Here is a 20,084-nt window from a genome sequence, read left to right on the forward strand (position 1 = left end):
AGTCAGCAGTTTACAAGACGGAGGGATTCCTCATTGTTTTGTGTACCCGATTACGGTAATAAGCACTTTGGGTTCACTCGCACGGACGACATACTCAACCAATCAAATCGCGAGGAAATCCACTCCGGTATGACATTGACCAATAAAAAGCCCGCATTGAGAAAAATGGGCCGGACTCCTGAGAGCGAGGACTGAGGACAGGAAGTCGCATATCTTAGCGTGGATGCTAACGGTAAACTGTAATATTTAGCCACACCTCGCAGGCACATCTCCCACAAACAAGAATGGATATAAGTTAACAATGACTGGAGAGAAAAAGAAGAAAAAGCGGCTGAACCGCAGCATTCTTCTAGCCAAGAAAATCATAATTAAAGATGGAGGCACTGTGAGTAAAACATTTCTTTGTGGCAGTTACCCATATGCTAGTCAGGGCTAGCAAGCTAAGCAAGTGTTTTTACAGGATGAGCGGTAACAGCTCATCGTTTCGATTGCAACCTGTCAGACACCTTCTGGTTTCGTGATGTAAACTCGTATTTTCTTTCTTACGAGAAGAAATGAACAGTAATTTGTGAGAGACAATAGTTTCATTAGGCAGCCAACAGTCAAAACAACAAGCCAGCTGGCGAGAAAGCCAACCAGATCAATCATGGCTTGCGTTTTGACATCGCGTGAGTTACCTTATGCTTAAAACTTGGAAATGAAACTGGAAGCTTGAAATTAGGATAATTAATAATTTAGTAAGAGAAATGGTCTTTATGGTGACCACCAGTGACAGAAGTGGGTGTCCCATCAGGATAGAAATCTACATGCTTTTTATGACATGTTTTGTTCGACAGTTCACCTGATGTGTTCTCTATTAAAATGAAGTTTTTATGGTTTTATCATGGTGTAAAACGATTTTAAAAAGAGTCGATTTGGGCTTAAAATGTCAAGAAAGCTGCTAATGGACTGTCAAATTTGAATGGATCAAGTATTCCCACGATATAACGTTACTGTATAGTCTGTGGCACCATTGTCTATTAAGGAAACGCTTTTCAATACATTTTAAAGGCCCTAAACTCACAAATGTCTGAAAAGACTACAAGGGCATTAAGATTAATTATAAAGTAAAACTAAATTTAGTTTTATACACTGAAATCATGGTGTTTTGTGCATGTATTTGAAACCTGTGCTTGTGTGCATGGTCTAATGCAGGGTTCTAAGTTAACAAAAGTCTTAATTTTTCCTCATTTTCAAACATTTAAACCCAAAAGCTTTTAACATGTAATTTTTTTTATTTAATATTGCTAAAAAGCACTGGACTTCTGTCCACAAAAATGTTGGAAATTGTGTGAATGTAAATAAAGTGAACCTCCTGCCTTTGCATTTCCAAATGCGACACTTCAGTTAAATTGCAGCCTTTGTTTTGATGATTATGGTTAGATAAGCTATAACTATTTATTTAAGTTTAAATTTGATTAACTGTGCAGGCCCGTTTGTTTATTTCAATGTTACATCGAGTTTAATTAATGATTAGGTTTTTATCAACTCGCGTCACAAACCCCCTGAGTTGAATGGTAATTTTGTACCATGCTAAATTATATGTTTGCTATGGAAGTAAATATTTTTTCATTGACCTCTCCTATGTAATTTGAACACACTACACATTTTCCAAGAAGTGTAAGATGGTTTTACACTGTACCATATACAAGTTTTACATAACAAGAGATCTCTAATCATAGACTTATTGTTGTACAAGTGATTAGCTTGAGACTCCTGGAAATCAGTTTATACATTTGACACAATAGCTCTAGGTATCAACTAGGGATGCAACGATCCGATCCGATCCTGAAAATTCTGAGTGTCTGCCGATACCGATCCAATCCGATACCAACAGTTTTTTTTTAAATCGATGTTTCTATACTTCTGTGTGTGTTACTCTTTTGTGTGTTAAACCCAATCTACTACATATAGATAACTTCATTTTAATGAAAATTAACAAATGAAAAAATATGTAATCATAATCTATGACAAAAATACTATTATAAACTTTTTATAATACAACAAAAGATACTCTAGAAAAATCATGGGTGCACAATAATTTTATAAAACCTAGTGAAACATTTTTATTTACAAATAAAAGTGAATAAGTGTAGGACTAAATCTGGTGAAATTATACACATTGCTCTTTGAATTGTTGTAAAATACATTCATGAAAAAACAAGCAAATACATTTATATATAAATATATATGCTACTATAAAATTAAAATGCATTTCTTTTAAATCTATAGCACAGTAATGAAGGCAGAAACATATGATAGGACAGAACAAGAAAGACTGTTAATAATCGTTCATTACGCAAAAGTATTATAAGTAAGACTCCAATATAGAGCAGCAGAAAGCGCTTATGTGCATCCCGTGCGCAGAATGATGCGCTTCAAGCAACACGGAGTCACTCTGAGTCCGCATATAAACGTTCAAAGTACAAAGGGAAGAGATATTGATGCGTAGTGTATTAAATCTGTGCGTACGTTTAATAATCCTTTTCTTTTAATAGTTTTAAACCTCAGTAACTGTGCGCTCTTGAAGAGAGTTTGACTGTAGTAACCGAACGCGACACGTAGTTTGATCGCTGAACGGAGGATGACAGACAGCCGCGGCAGAGAAGAGTTTATCTGAACTTGAATTTAAAGACTTAAATATTCATCTGTACCTCAGATTAAACTATGGAACAGCTTCAGAACACTTGAAATATAGTGCACGAAAACTTTATGGAGCTTTCTAATGTTTTTGTGCTTTCGTGGGGCTCAACAATAACACAGAATAGTATGCGCACAATATCGGATTTGGACCGTCTGACCGATACCCGATCCGCAGAAAATGACCGCATCGGAGCCGATACCGATCCTGATTATCGGATCGATGCATCCCTAGTATCAACAGCTCTTCAAACTCGCCTGTTAATTGAGAGCTTTTACAAATAAATTCAAGATGTTTTCAGAGTTAACCGCTTTGACAGACCACGGCTCTTTCTCTACCCCTTTTCTAATGATCTGTAGCATTGAGCTCAGTCTGCAGGGTATTTTACACAGGAGTGCAGGCTTTCTTGCGTACCATTAAGTCCCATCCGATGTTCAGCTTGCATACTTTCAATAAGGGTATGGCAAGGCAGTTTTGGTCTTTTATGGGTTGGTTTAGTGAAAGCTTTTGCAGTGCGCTAGATAAAGTGCAAGTAAGTGTTAGATAATGAGTTTAGCATTGTAGGCCCTTTGGACCCTGTTATTGCAAACTGGGATCTTGTTTATTTAGTGATAATAAATGATGATAAAACATCTGTTAAATCAAATATATTATGTTTGTATAGCATGCCTTCTCCTATTTCTCTTGTCCAAACTTCCTCCTTATTGCTTCCTTTATCCATGTTGTTCACATTACAGCCTGTATTTTGTTTGTTTGTAGTAACATTATTAGTAATGTAAATCCTCCTTGTTTAGCCACAGGGGATTGGAGAGCCTAGTGTCTACCATGCGGTGGTGGTTATCTTCCTGGAGTTCTTCGCCTGGGGACTGCTCACCACTCCCATGCTTACGGTAAACCAGTTTTGCTTCATCGCCCACATTCACAGTTTCAGATCAGAGCGAATAATGAGCAATGAATGTTTGCATTCATCCTTCCTTCCTTCCTTCCTTCTGTATCCATAACAAGGAGTGACATTTCCCATTGCCCGGATCTGAGGAGCCTTGTACAAATTTCTGAATAAATGAATCCTGATCAAATGGAGAGGGCAGAATGATGCACTCAGTTTTAGTTGATTGTGTCTGCGGAGTATAATGGACCCAGCCAGATTAAAACAACATCAAACGGCGTCATGCTAATAATGACCTTTTTATTCTGAAGGCTAACTGGAGGGTTTGTCAGGCCACGTGGTTGTAAATGAAGCTGAACCTGTGATTTACTTTGTAAGTTTGTGCCAGTTGTTTTTATGCTGGTCAGCACGATACTATTGTTGACGCTGTATCCAGTACAGTCACCGCATGCTGCACAAAGTGCTATTTGCAAAACCTTTTGTCTCGAAGTGATCCGTGGCTCCGTTTGTAACCAGTGTTTCCTTAAGATTTACACTGCATGCAAAGTGGAATTGCAGCTTCCTTTTTTTGAATAATGCATGAATTGAAAGTAGTGTTGGGTTTGACTCTCAGTACAAGTCAGTGACCCCTTAGAGCGAAATCTGGACCAAGCTCAATACATATTAATATGCATTTAAATGTATTTGATCGTATACACACACACACACACCCATATACACCATCTAAAAGTTTGGGGTCAATAATTTATTTATTTTTTATTTTTTCTCAAGGCTGCAATTTTTGATCAAAAACACAGTAAAACAGTTATTGTGGATTATATTATTATATTATTTAATATATTTAAAATGTAGTTTATTATTGTAATAGTAGTAGCAGCAAAGTCAAGTTTTCAGTAGCCATTACTCCAGTCTTCAGTGTCACATGATCCTTCAGAAATCCATTATGCTGATTTAGTGTACAAGAAATATTTCGTATTATTATCAATGTTGATAGTTGTGCTGATTAATGTTTGTGCAAACCATGATGCATATATTTCAAAATTCTTTAGTGAATAAAAAGTAAAAATTAAATAAATGGTAATAGAAATCTTTTGTAGCATTGTTAATTTCTTAACTGCATTGCAAACTTACTGACCTGGTAGTGTAAATATAAGACTAAAAATATAAGATTTAATCTTACTGCTATTAAATTAAGGTATCAAATGTGTCCAGGTTTGTTGTCTTGGTTGTTTATTTTGTAGGGTTGTTTCTAGGGATGTACGGTGCACTGTATCTGTTACAGTATCAGTATCAGCAAATATTGGCATTTTCTGCTGAATTAACCACTTCCTGTTCTGTCGTTAACAGAACCATATAGATTTATAATATGAGCCTTGATATTATTTATCAGCCACAGCATACAGAAATCTGAGAACAAATTGAAATCTGCTTTTTTTTTATATATATATTTAATCTTTTGAAATTGGATTTTGACTTTTTTTTTTTTAAATTGTCATTATTAAATAAAAATGTGAACATCATGCTTATTTGTAATGTAAATTGTGTTAAAATAGAAAAGTAATGTAACTTAATTATAATGTAATAATACTAGTGATCCGTTTTTTTTAGGTTATATAACTGGCTGTTGTTAGTGGCTGAAATTTAAATAGACCCTAGTTGCTTAATATCTCATATATGAATAAATTGACCCTTCATTGTCCTCATTTCCTAATTTGACCCTTCATTGTCCTCATTTCCTAATTTGACCCTTCATTGTCCTCATTTCCTAATTTGGCAGGAGGATTTGCATTTAGTTGGTGCAGTTGAGCCAGAAAGTCGCCTCTGTGCTCTGGCCTTTTATTTGATTAGTAGCCTCTAATACTGAAGCACTAACGAGCCTAGCAAACCCTTCCAGCTGTACGCCGCGCTGACAAGACTTATGTCTCAGTGAGAGGCACAGTTTTGCTCTTTCAGACAGTGCAATCGAGCTCTGCTTCAGCGCACCCAAAAATCTGAGTGTCATATCAAATTAACACCGCAGGTGAAATGTGTTCACATGCTTTGTTTTCATCTCCCAACAGAACACTCTGTTCACAGCATTCATTCTGACATTTAGAGTGGGGAAAAGTACCATTACATTTCAGTACAATTCAAAATCACCCATCATTTCTTAAATGAGAAAAGAACAATTGAAACAAAGCAAAAGTGAAGAAACAATCTTTTTTTTTTTTACTCATTTCAGTTTAATGGTTTTTTGTTAGTTTTTTCCACTGGTGCATTGTGGGTTTGTTAGCCTGTTTACATTTCCACGCTCATTGTATGAATCTGACCTATATACAAGCATGACAATACACAAGAAGTCATTTACAACAGACCATCAACACTGAATTGCCAATAACCAGTTAGTTTTCTCTTTTAATAAAGTCTGTTATAGCTGTGCAGTTATAGAAAAGAAATGCCTTTTTTTTTAGCCTTGCAGAATCAAGAATCGACAATGCTGCTTTATAAGTAAAGCTTAATGTTCCCTGTTAGACTTTGGACCTCTTGGAACTGAAGACTTTGTCTTTGAATTTGAATACAGGTCAATTGATTTGTCTCCCAATCATAAAAGAACAGATCTCTTATGTACACTTATGTACATATGTAAAACATTGACATTGTTGTATACAGTGAGTTTAATGATTAATCCAGCTGTGGGGATCAATGCTCCAGTTAGAGGCCTGCACCTGCCATCAACGGCAATGACTTGTGCTCGGCCTCAAATAGAAAGCAGTTCACCTCTCAGAATGCACGAGTAACATTGCTGTTTTAATACAGCCTTGTCTTGTACTTTATTATAGGTTGGTTATTTCATTGTCAAAGTCAAAACATGTTCTGTACTTGAGGTGGTTATTTTGTAACCTTCACAAAGAAAAGCAACAATAACAAATGACACTCATCATTTATCTGGAAAAACAAATGAGCTTTTGGATCATGCAGCAAACTTGGCTTGTGGACAGCTTGGGTATTTGACACGGGCATTACAGATTACAGACGTTTTTCTACCCTATTAATAATTTTTAATGTGGAAATGGATTGTTGTATGTTTACAGCTGTTTGATGGTGTTAGTGAACATGTAAGCATTTTCAGAGCACATAAGTAGAGAGAGAAATGTATATATTCATTATTTTTGTGTTCTGTTTAATCAAACTTGTTTGTTGTTGACAAGTACAATCAAATTTATCATGTTGTGATTATATATGCACTGATATAACAATACATAATAAACAAAGTCAGTTTTTAAATGTTTCATTGAAATTGGAAGTTTAAATAAGAGCTTATTAAAGCATCTCTTATACTCATGAGAGCGAGATTAATTTTGAAATGAGTGTAAATGTGCATTAAAATCATTGTAAGGTTCATGATGTTGCATACTTTTATGTTGTGGGCAAAGTCTGTGTAAATATATTGTGATGAATCACCCAATCCTTATTGTTACCCAGTAGCAGTGCTTCTTTGAGTTCTGTCTGAGAGTAAAGCTAGTGAATAATTACCAGCTCATGGTTATTTTGTAGCCAACCGATTATCAGTTTACAGCAAACATTTATGGTCAATCTGTGTTTTCGTTTCAGGTGTTACATCAGACATTCCCCCAGCACACGTTCCTGATGAACGGACTTATTCATGGTGTCAAGGTAGGACATTGACTCCAGCTGTACACTTTTTACTAGTGTTTTTTCCTCTGTTCCCTTACTGATGTGAGAAGAGATAAGTCATGATTGAAGCTCGCTGCTCTTTCGGTTGCCATGTTTATTCATGATAAGCCCTGGTCACGCAGTGATACCCCTAAATACGGTGAAGTGGGTACATAATGTACCATTTTTAAATCTGACCAGTGAACAAGATCCTGTGATCAGCCTAACCCAAGTGTTACTGTCAAATATCAAGTTTATCACATCCTGACAAGCTCTATCTGATCATGTCATTCTGATGTTTTCATAACTTTAAAGTAAATGTGTCATCTAAGGGAGTCATGTGCCTTTGTATTCACTCAGGGCCTGCTGTCTTTTCTGAGTGCTCCACTAATCGGTGCTCTATCAGATGTGTGGGGCCGGAAGTCCTTCCTGCTGCTCACGGTGTTCTTCACCTGCGCTCCCATCCCTCTCTTGAAGATCAGCCCATGGTACGTCTTAGGGCTGGGCGATATGAGCAAAAATTAATATCTAAATTTTTTTTTGGCTGATTTTTTTTTTTTGGTATATGGTATATATCTCTGTATTTTCCACACTTTTGTATTTGGATTAAACAAATAAAAGTGAATTCCACCATAAATTGTTAAAAAGGGTTAAAATTAGATTCTAACATTGTAACATTGCAATCTAAAAAAAAAAAAAATGCTTTTAAAGCAGAAGTTAAATTTACTAAACTAAAAATGAAAATAATAAAGCACAGACTAATTGAGTAAAAAGGCTGTTTTGATTAGCCCCATTACAGTCACTTTACAGATAGTGCTATCATACAAATACACTTACTTGTAGGTTTAAAATTCTACATATGACAAATTTATTGTTCAACTACAAATATTTCAGCAAAATGTGTATTTTAGTCAGAATTATAGCGCTCCTATTTCATTGCGCTCTGTCTGGCGCACGGCGGCGCTCGTTCAATGAACTCTGAAGTTTAGCGGAGAATCTCAAAGCAGAAGGCTCATGCACTTCTGATAGCAAAATGGAAATATTTCCATGGTTTCTAACATTTATAGATGGAGAATATACCTGTGAAATGGAAGTTATGCATTTAGGAAAACAGCACATCTCAAACAAATTAAACAGCGCGAGTCTCTGTCAGTGGCACACGCAGCCTTTCTGTTAGAGAAGTTTTAAACTGAAACTAAACTATAAGCTTCTATATCTTACAATTTTTTTTTTTTTTAAAACCCTTTATATAAAGTTTGTCACGTGTTTAGAACAAATTGTATTATGCACTTTCGCCACAGTAGCTCAGTCTGTGTCCTCCACTGTATTTTTAGATGCGCTCATTTTCAAACTACTGTATCGATATAAACGGTATTGCCTCATATCATATCACTTATAAAGAATATATCGTACAAACTCGATATACCGCCCAGCCCTAGTACATCTCTTACATGAAGACCAATGCAGACAGGCAAAGACTCGAGAATCACCCACTATAGACTTCACTTTGACTGCTCATAAAAAACCTAGATCACCTACACCTTAACATTACAAATGCTTTCTTGGCACATATTTAGGAATAATGTCACAGCTCTATAGGCAACATAGCCAGGATGCTTCTGCAGAGATTAGTATTAGTTTAGTAAGTTAATTTCACAAAAATCTTCAAGAAACGTTGTATATTGCAATTAAAGAAAAAAAAAAAAAAAAAAAGGGAAAAATATTATTTTTAATAAAGAAAATTAAGGATTTAATGTAATGTGAAAGACAATATTCTTTAATATGTTGATAAAATGTGTCATTGTGTCTGGGTAGAATAATACTCATACATACATGCATACACACATTAGTAGTGCTGTCAAACGATTAATTGCATCCAAAATAAAAGTGTTTACATAATGTGTATATTAAATACAAAGACGTGTGTGTGTGTGTGTGTGTGTGTGTATATATATATATATATATATATATATATATACAGGGCTCCAAACTGCGACTAAAATGGTCGCATTTGCGACCAAAAATATTAATTTGCGAGTGAAGTTCTTGCTGAGGTCGCCACTGGCGACTATATATAATTTGCATGAACGGACTTTTTTCCCGATTGTTTTGCGCTCACATCTTTTGTTATGTTCACGTATTAAACTTACATAAGACGATGCGCATCAAAGTTTTACTGAAAAGAGTTTCAAACAGTCCTCGTCTCTGCCGCACACAGTCTGCTGAACGCAGTGAGAGAGACCTGAAAGGGCCTGTTTACACCTGGTCACTTCATGCATTTTCTCTGATCGGATATCTATATGATTTGTTAAAACGTTTCCCCATTTACACTTGGCCACATAAATGTGTCTTCGCAAAACGGATATAAATCCGTTCTTCAATTCCCGCTTCATATGCAAATATAACGGAGTTCACGTCAATGAAAGCAATGGATAATTTTATTAATTATCAGCTAATTTCAATATCAAGAGAGCGCGCGGCATCAGCACTGGAAAGATAGGCTAGTCTCGCTACTTTTAATGAAGAAGATTGTGTGTTGAGCGTCTGCGGCTTACTTTCAGGTTCATTCAGTTTGCGCGTCTCTTGCTGAAGAAATACTCCGCTACTCATCCGCGGTGATGCGTGTTGCATTGCGCTGTCATATCTGACTATAACATGCCATATAGGCTATAAAACGCTCTCACACGTCTATTATTTTAATATTATGGGAGGAGTAAAATTACCATATGTGGTTTCAACAACCAGATGCATTTACACTTGTCCGGTCGATCTTCTTATCGAGATCTTAGTCTATATGCTGTGTTCTGTTAATGCATGGACTTCCTGTTATTTGAAGCGCACTTGCCATCCAGTAATCGCAAAAAGCTTTGTGCTGTCTTACTTTTTAATAAACAAAGTATCAGCTTTAAAATGCTAGGAAATTCAAATGATGCGGTTTGGGTGCTCTTTAATGCGGACCACAAGCGCACACTTTGGGTAATATAAACACCAGCACCCCGCGTCCACACGGTCCGTGTATGCGTCCGGATCGCGCGAGCGGAGAGTATCGCACTTAATGCTCAGGCGCGATCTCTTTAGCACCTCAGTTAAAGCAGCAAGTGAACCCATTATATATTTCCATTTACTACTATAGTATGAAATGAACATGATCAAAAGGTAGGCAATAAGAAAGCCTATAGTACAACTTACTGAAATGTTTTATGTAAAAGCTCATTGTTTCAAACTGAGGAAATGTATAAAGCTTGTAAACATTGCATTGCAATACATTTACCTCAGAATAACCACTCAGTGTCCATAAACTCATCAGTCAGCTAGAAAAATAACTATAAAGAGGAGCGTTTTGCTATATTCATGCGCTGTTGCATATTAATATTTTTACTTATTCTGTTGTACATGATTCAACTCCTCCTATAAAATTGCATTTTACTAATGAAGAAAAACAGACTGAATGTGTGAAAGACGTGACAACATTTATAGGATGCACTGCACTCAGTTGCCAAGTGATGCTTATGGTCCATGATATTGCTACAGATTCTGTGTAACGAACAATTCTTTGTGACTGTATATTTCAAGTTGTAAAAGACATTTAATTCACACTTTAAGTGAACCTTAGTCCCCCGGTCGACCTGATCATCTACAAGATGGATTAAAATGCTGATAAAGCCTAGAAAAGATAAGACATAAACACATGACAAAATGATTGAAATGTTAAAATAGGGGGGAAAAATAAAATGATAATAATAAAATAAACCACTTTTATTCTGTGGCACTTAAAAAAATAATTTGGCGCCTAAGTTTTTCTTTTATAGGAGCCAATGGCTCCTTACTCGATTTTTTTGTCTGGAGCCCTGATATATATATATATATATATATATATATATATATAATTAATTAATTTATTTATTTATTTATTTATTTATTTATTTATTTATTTATTTATTTATTTATTTATTTATTTATTTATTTATTTATTTATTTATTTATTTTATTTTTTTTTTTAAAGAAATTTTACTTTAATATATTAAATAATAATATAAAGTATAGGAGTATAAATATATAAATGTGTGTGTATATATGTAAATATTTTCAAAATATATACAATAAATATACACAGTACACCTACATATATTATGTAAACAAACTTTTATTTTGGATACGATTAATCGCAATCTATCATTTGACAGCACTAATATATACATGCTGTTGTGAGTTTAATCTTATAGTGAGAAGCTATTTTTGAGCTTATGCCAAAGTTGTAAATGTCATGTACAGTTATTTTAAAGTTAAATGTTTACTAATATCAAGTTGTTTAAGCATTTAATTTAAGCATTTTTCTGGAGATCTTCTCATTCTCTCTGTCTGATCCCACAGGTGGTACTTTGCAGTGATCTCCATGTCTGGTGTGTTTGCGGTCACTTTCTCTGTGATCTTTGCATATGTGGCTGATATCACTCAGGAGCATGAAAGAAGCACAGCATATGGCTTGGTGAGAAGAGAACCATGATTCATGACTTACTTTTGATGTTGTAACCTGACTTCACAGCATATGTGCAACAGCAATTACTTTTTTGTAGCGCTTTGGCGGATATTGGTTTCCTGTTTTAACAGCCATCTGCGGTTTCCGTTTTTGTGCCCTGCAAATAAGAAATTAATGTGTTAATTGCATTGGTGAATATTTCCCTTGTGGTCAGCGCAGTTGTTTAATCTCAAGATTCCGGTGCTTTCCCATAGGTATCGGCCACTTTTGCAGCCAGTTTGGTGACGAGCCCAGCGATCGGTGCTTACATCTCAGCGGCATATGGAGATACTCTGGTGGTGATCCTTGCCACAGCCATTGCTCTGCTCGACATCTGTTTTATCCTGGTAGCGGTTCCTGAGTCCTTGCCTGAGAAGATGAGACCAGCTTCATGGGGAGCCCCCATCTCCTGGGAGCAGGCAGACCCCTTTGCAGTGAGTCACTGATGTCAATGGCTATATTTCTGTCCATCTATTTTTATGCACATTTTGGGATATCGCATAAAAAATAAAAATAAAACACTAGATGGAAACGGCAAGATATTCTAAAAATGCGCATTAAAAAAACTCAACTAAGTAGGATAAATTTCTTATCCGGTAAGAAAACATGCACATAAATGATGATGGAAACACTTTTACCAAATAAATTTAAGGCACATAAAAAAAGACGTGACTTTGCGATGGGATAACTTGACTAACCAGCAGACCGATCTAGTTGCCATTGTGGTCATTCTAAAATGCTTGAGCAAACTCTCGTCAGCGTTTCGTTATAACTCCCAGAACTGCGTTCCCAAATAGCAGGCTCCGAACATAAGATAACATGACCATGTTTTGTCTGCGCGCTTTGAAGCTCGTAGTTTATTGTATACTAAAATTATTATATACAGTGCCTCCTCCTCCTGCAACAAATTACATTTTTCTTTGTGATATTTAGCGCGAGTTAATCAAATGTTTGCTTTATGCGACATTCCAATTTTGGGCATAAGTTTAATTCGTAACTTTGGATAGAAACATAGCTAATGAAAGCAGCCATAGTTTATGTGGTTTATAAATATTCAGTATGTATCATAGTTTATCAATATTCAATTGATGGCTATGAATAATTAATTAAAATATAAACAATAAACTGTGAATAAATTAATATACCCTCTTTTTTGGAAAACTACATTAAAATTTTTTTTATTTATTTTTTTTAGTTCTGCAAGGATGTATTAAATTGATCAAAAGTGACAGTAAAAACATTTATAATGTTACAAAAATATGTATTTTTAAAATAAATGCTACTTTTTACATGTTCTCATTCAAAGAATAAATGTTTCCACAAAAATATTAAGCAGTACAACTGTTTTCAGCTTTGATAATATGCATCTTGAGCATTAAATCAGAATGTTTAACATTCTTTTGTGACACTGAAGACTGGAGTAATAGCAACTGAAAATTAAACTTTAAATTACATTTTAAAATATATTTAAATAGAAAATGGTTATTTTAAATTATTATAATTCACAATATTACTGTTTTTACTGTAAACAAATACATAGTTGATAAGCATTAAAGATATTTATTTAAAAATATAAAGAAAATATCGACCACAATCTTTTGAACAATAGTGTGTGTATATGACCCAATTATTCATGCTAAGTTTTGATGGATAAAAATTATGATGGTTATTATTTGAATAAATTTTTTTAAAATAAAATATTTTATATTTTCCCATCTGAAACATTTTGCATGTTTGCCTCAAATCACTACCAGTGTCGATGCCATTTTGATGGTGAAAAAACAAACCTGAGCTGCTGTACAACAGCAAGCATTTGAAGAAGAATAGCTAGGATGTCGTCTGTCACTTATTAAGTGAATCATGTTGCTGTGCTGCTGCCCACTCATTCTCTCTCAGTGTCCGCCTCCCTCAGTCTCATGTTCTCTCTGACTCTCTTGTTCACAGTCCTTGCGTAAGGTGGGCCAGGACTCCACGGTTCTCCTGATCTGCATCACAGTCTTCCTGTCTTACCTGCCTGAGGCTGGACAGTATTCCAGTTTCTTCCTGTATCTCAGACAGGTACAGTTCACACCTTTTTGTATCAATACCACAAAGACACAGATCTGTAACTCTTATGTATTGGCACCGTGGATCTCTGAGGTTGCAGCTGCTGTTCACTGCAGGTAGCATGAATGTACCGTGACGTTTATGCAAACACTCAAACCTTGTTGTAGCTTAAGCAAATAAGTCACGTATCCGTGAGTCATACTTCACATAGCTTCCCTCACCCTCCAAGTAAATAGATTAGAAGTAACTGTTCTAACTGCTTGAGATAGTCATGTGATTTTTTTTTTTTTTTTTACTTTTTTTTTTAACTCATTCAGCTTCCTTAAAGTGCATCTATTTTGCAGAAGGCCATTTGCCTATATTTCAGAGCAGAGCGTTGTGTGGTTTTGTGAGATGCATGTATACAAAACCACAGGCCTGATGCACCTGCATCTGATCATCTGCAGTTCTTAGAAACATCATTATGTAAGACTTTGTTTTCTTCCACCTTCCAACTGACAGTTACTGGAAATTAAATGACTGGTAATACATCCAAATAAGCCAATGGCATCAATGACACTGTTTGCTGTTGATGTTAATGGGTTTTTCCATTATTAAATCAGAGGTTTGTTTCACAACAGTGTTGCTGTCAGAAATTAAACTTAAAGCACATATTTGTTAATTGAAATAAAGCTTATAATAAAATTTATATTTTCATCATTTTTTAGTGGTGTCAAACGATTAATCGCATCCCAAAAATTTTTTTGTTTACATAATGTGTATACAAACACATGTATATGTGTGTGTGTGTGTGTGTATATATGTGTTATATATGTTATGTTTTTTATATATATATATATTTCATTTTATATGAAATGTAAAAATAAAAGGTAATTTAAAATACTAATAACAGATATATTAGTTAATATATAAATAACACCATTTGCACAATTAGATCCACTGGATTGTTGCCCCCAAACTAAAATTCTCCTTTGTTGAATGTTTAGTACCGAAGTCATAAAATCGTCTTAAACTCTGTAAATTTTCAACTACCCAAGTTTTGTCTTTAATTCCCAGGTCATTAGATTTACATCAGAAACAGTTGCTGCCTTCATTGCAGTGGTGGGAATCCTGTCCATCTTGGCTCAGGTTGGTTTCCAGGCTTTTCTCCACTCATTCCATTGTAAGGTTGTACTGCCTGACTCAGAGCAGCACAGCATGTGTGCATTTGTACTAATCTGCTCACTGTGCAAGTGCGTCAGGCGTTCGGTTGTAAATGGAAGGCAGTGAAGATTTCAGAGTAATGGTTCCTCTCTCTGTGCAGACGCTTGTCCTGGGAATCCTGATGCGTTCCATAGGGAATAAGAACACTATCTTGTTAGGCCTCGGCTTTCAGATCCTACAACTGGCCTGGTACGGCTTTGGCTCCCAGCCCTGGTGAGTTGATCATCTATAAACCCACTAGAGGGCAGCAAACTCTTCATTACACATGGTACAGTTCAGTTTGTAATCTGATTTGTACTTGAAATCAGAATTTATTGTGGTATTTCATAAGCTTTATTTAAAGCACTTGAACTAGATGTTTTCCAGCTTAGATACTTTCCTAAAATATAATTTTGGAAAATGGAAATACAAGAAAAGATGTCAACTCCTTTTATCCTGCCATTACTAGCATAATTTACATTTACCAGGCAAATTCATAGTGCATTCAGGGTACTATATATATATATATATATATATATATATATATATATATATATATATATATATATATATATACATACACATTTTTATTTTTTTTAATTTGTATTTTTTTTATTTTTTCTTTCCCTGGGAATCGACCATGTGACCTTGGCATTGCTAGCACCGTGCCTTACTCTTTGAACTATAGGAAAGCTATCAGCAAGTTATCTATCTGTGTCTCTTGGCTGGAACTCAAATAGACAAGTAAACATGACCTCAACAGTGTGTGTTTTGGATCAGTGCGTGTTCCTGAAACCAGTTACACATGCACGTAAACTGAAACAGATTGAGTCTGTGTGTGTGAGAGAATCTGAAGGTTGATTTGTTTCTTAAGGATGATGTGGGCCGCTGGAGCCGTTGCTGCTATGTCCAGCATCACCTTCCCAGCAATCAGTGCCATAGTGTCCCGCAACGCAGACCCCGACCAACAAGGTGAGATGCGTGCAGCCACAAAGTGTCCAATCTTAAAATATTCACACACGCAATCCTCTGGCTGGCACGTTTAGTTAAGCTTAGCCACAGAATGATTATGATAAGCCACTGTTAATTATTACTTCGCTCTTTGGAATATTCGCTGCATTCCGTGGACAAAAACAACGCTTTGTTAGTTTCATGTCTTGTGTAATTATGCGATCTCGTCTCAAGTAATAGTCATTTAAACTCATTGATATTTTATGTGCATTTATGTATTTGATAGCCATGTAATAAACAGGATAATATACAGTCAGCCAGTGCAGAATAAAGCAGTTTACTTTTAACCCAGTAATGACTGTCTGATCTTATGCAGTTGGTTGAATTATTATTGATGTATCGAAATGTGGTTGATACTAAGCTGATTTAAGTTTTAATGTTATACTGATAGTAAAATACATTTTATTTTATATTCTATTTTATACTACATTTTGTGTAAATGTAGAATAATACTAACAACTAAAATGATGGTAATTACAGATTAAAACCTGTTTTTGAAGGAATACTCTGACAAGGCAGCATTTATTACTATCAAAAATACAGTATAACAGTAATATTGTGAAATTATTACAATTTAAAACAACTACTTTTCTATTTTAATATAGAATTGGAGCCATTACTCCAGTCCTCAGTGTTACATGATTCTTCAGAAGTCATTCTTATATGCTGCTTCGGTTCTCAAGAAACATTGCTTATTATCAATCTTGAGAACCGTTGTGCTGCTTAACATTTTTGTGGATTAATTTTTTGTAACATTTTGTAATGGTGGCTTTCCCTTTAATGTGTCCTTGCTAAATCAAAGTATGAACTTCTTCCAAAACAAATTACGCTAAATTTTGAATGGGAGTGTATTGTTGCATTATAATGTGTATTTAAGTAACCTTTTTACTTTCTAAAGAAGTGATTGGAAAAATGCTCTCATGCAATTTGTCCTGTTTCTGTGTCAGGTGTGGTGCAGGGGATGATCACGGGAATCCGAGGTCTGTGTAACGGTCTGGGTCCAGCGCTCTACGGCTTCGTCTTCTACCTTTTCCACGTGGAGCTCAGTGAAATGGACCCCGCAGAGAGCCCGGAGAAGGGTGCCAAACCCAACATGGCCAACCCTACAGATGAGGTGAGTGATGATGAGCTTTAAGAAATCTCTCTGTATTACAGAACATGCACCTACCTACAAATCTCTCTCTATCCGTGTCTCTTCAGAGTGCCATCATCCCCGGCCCTCCCTTCCTGTTCGGAGCGTGCTCCGTGTTGCTGTCCCTGCTGGTTGCCCTCTTCATACCAGAGCACAATGCCCTCAACCAGCGGCCCGGCAGCTACAAGAAGCACAACAACGGCGCACAGAGCCACTTACACAGTTCGCAGGGCGGACCCTGCGAGGGCAAGGAGCCTCTACTGGAGGACAGCAGCGTATAACCCCACTGATGAGGGGGATGGGCAGCGGACCCCAAACCCCCTCACAATCACCACCCCAACCTCCCCAAACGCACACGTGCAGTGCACCTTTTACACAAGATGGCATCACCGTCCTCTCTTGTTCCCTCGCAGAACGAGCTGTGGGAACTGGTGCAGATCTTACAAGTGCATAACGGGGCCACCAGGGAGCTGACCTTGGCCTTGAGGAACAGGAAGTGGAGCTAAAGACATTTTACCTTGCAAAAGTGAGGGAAATGCGAGCAGACACAGTTGTGTGCCGATACAGACTTGGTGACGGTTTTCCTAATTTTTACTGTTGCGTAGTTGTTTCTTTGTTTTGTTTTTCTCTCTCTTTCAGAATTTCAACATAAATTATATAAATGTTCCTTGTCCAAAGACCTGGTAACTGTAACAATAGGGAACGTGTCTGTTGTGACGTTACAGGCTAACTTTTGATGTGCTGCTTTCTACTGGTTCTTCTTGGTTTTGTACTACAGATACAACAAATTGAGTCTTCTCTTTGAATCCTAGAGGAAATGGAACCAAGAAATGTCAGAAAGAAGGTCATCAGCGTCATTTCACGTAGTCATCGCTGTAGTATCATGCCCTTTCAACCTACAGTTTCTGTTCTTGTACATCAGATGAAATGGTTTGTACTTCCTCTCCTTTTCTATCATGAGAGGTGTCAAAATTCATGTAGGGGAAGTAAAAGATGCCTTTAAGTGACTTTCTATTGCAATTACCAAACCTAGATGAAGACTTCGCTCTGAGAAGGGTCAATCGTATCGCTCCTGTCGGAGTCTGCGCATATTTCATTCTCGTTTATCGTACGCCTCACCGCCAGAGCTCCCTGTGAACGTCAGCACTGCCATGTTACAACAGGCTAGCAGGGTTCCGAGCTTACTGACCGCATACCTAGTTTTCATATTACCGCAAGCACTGATGTGGGTGGATTAGCTTACATGTCATTGGATGAGCATCGCTAGATCCAGTCAATTAATATCACACATGCTGCTACTGTAGGATGTAAAAGGTTACAATGTTCTGTGGTATTATACTAGACTCTAAACGTGGTATTTCTATTAGAGCTGAGCTTTCTGGGCACGTCGTTGTAAATTTAGACCCCAAATTTTGTGGCTGATTTCTAATTGCGGTGCTTTTTTTTTTTTTTTTTTTTTTTTCTCTTCTTTCTTTCTGGTGAGACAAACTTCGAATACTTTTATCAGATCTCATCATGAACGTGTTTTTTTTTATTTTATTTTTTTTTTCAGAGAAAACCTCAAGTGCATTCAGATCACTTTTGTTTTTTTTAACCAATGTCTAGGTTTTGTTTATTTGGTTTTAGGTGCAATACCTAAGAGTTTATTTCTGTCTTTTGTGTTTTTATTGACTTTCTGGTATTTGTATGGTTTTCTTTCACTATTTTCAAGACAAATCAACAAGATGATCCACAGGCTTAGTCATTGTAACTTCTTTTAGCTAACATTTATGTTCTCTTACAGCATTGAAAACCATGTAAATGTTATTTAAAACAGACTGAATTTTTGCATTGATCTGTATGACCAAACTTGAATGGAAATCTGTCATATATCCTAGCAAGGAACAGATGATGGTTATCATCCTGTTTTTTTGTTTTTACCTGCATAATTCATCCACTTGCCACTAATGTGCAAAGAAATCTGGTGTTTGCCTCAGAAAAAAAAAAAGCCAATTAATTTGTGCCTAAAATGTGCTCTAAAAGAATAGAAACATTATATGTGAATGGTGAACCGGTTGTAAATATTAGAAACTAATGAGAAACTATTTATTAAAAGTTTATTGATATTGAAGTCTTTGTGTTTTCTTCAACAACAAAAAAAGAAAGTGATAGTTTTTTTTTTTTTTTTGGTTGATTGTTTGGTTTTGATTTTTATTATCGGCTAAAATGAAAAGATTATTCTTAAGTCTCAGTAGAAGCAATGTTCAGGGTTTAACAAAATGTTGCCATTTAAAGCAGGCAACGAGAAGGCTCTTTATATTCAGACTAAAATATCTGAAATCTGGGGACAGTAGCCAAGTCTGACATGTCTGTAAAAATGTGTGCTGCTTTAGGGTAATCATAGTCTTCCTGAGATCTACCTCCTGCTTTTTAGAACTCAAATTTCCAAAGACATATCTGTACTTCTTTGTAAAAGACAACGCAATGTTAATCCACCAGAGGCCAGCAGTGGACAGCTTTATAACCAACCTGGACGTGATGCAGCTGAAGACATCTGTGGTTTTAAGTTTCTTTCGCCTTTCGTGATGCGGATTGGTTACTGGTCACTGGTGTATATGCCATAGTTTTAGACCATAAAGTTAGCAGTTGGCGTAATTTTGCCGCCACCAACAGCAGCAGCATGTGTCAGAAATGTGTCAGATAAGGAGGTGGAATCACACATGAGAAGTGAGAAACAAACAATTTGAAGAGCTGAGTGAGAGTTTGTAACACCAGAGCAGTGCTCTTCTTGCACTTAATTCGCGTTTATTTGAGTTATTATAGTTAAAACTAAAAAATATATCTATAAATAATAAATCTATAAATAAATATATATACATCTATAAATCTAATATATATATATATATATATATATATAAAATAGGTGACCCTGCACCACAAAACCAGTCATAAGGCTCTTTTTTTTTTTTTTTAAATGGAGATGTATACATGAACTGAA

The 20,084-nt window shown here is 35.9% G+C and overlaps 1 protein-coding gene across 2 annotated transcripts; it reads left to right on the forward strand.

The window, feature by feature from the left end:
- Positions 1 to 172: 172 nt before the first annotated feature.
- LOC306845687 (hippocampus abundant transcript 1 protein-like) lies at positions 173 to 19,215 on the forward strand. Of its 2 annotated transcripts, none has more exons than XM_079378625.1 (12): positions 173 to 385; positions 3,475 to 3,570; positions 7,158 to 7,220; positions 7,581 to 7,708; positions 11,592 to 11,706; positions 11,952 to 12,170; positions 13,681 to 13,794; positions 14,839 to 14,910; positions 15,086 to 15,198; positions 15,839 to 15,936; positions 16,923 to 17,089; positions 17,176 to 19,215. In XM_079378625.1, exons 1-12 carry the CDS (start codon positions 302 to 304, stop codon positions 17,386 to 17,388), a joined length of 1,482 nt encoding a protein of 493 aa, XP_079234751.1. In that variant the 5' UTR covers positions 173 to 301; the 3' UTR covers positions 17,389 to 19,215. The 2 variants fall into 2 exon arrangements, with proteins under 2 accessions (XP_079234751.1, XP_079234752.1); XM_079378626.1 differs by having other exon boundaries at positions 222 to 385; positions 3,481 to 3,570; positions 17,176 to 19,209.
- The last annotated feature ends 869 nt before the right edge of the window (positions 19,216 to 20,084 follow it).

Source organism: Barbus barbus (genome assembly GCF_936440315.1).
Source record: "Barbus barbus genome assembly, chromosome: 26".
In the NCBI taxonomy this organism is placed as follows: Eukaryota; Metazoa; Chordata; class Actinopteri; order Cypriniformes; family Cyprinidae; genus Barbus; species Barbus barbus.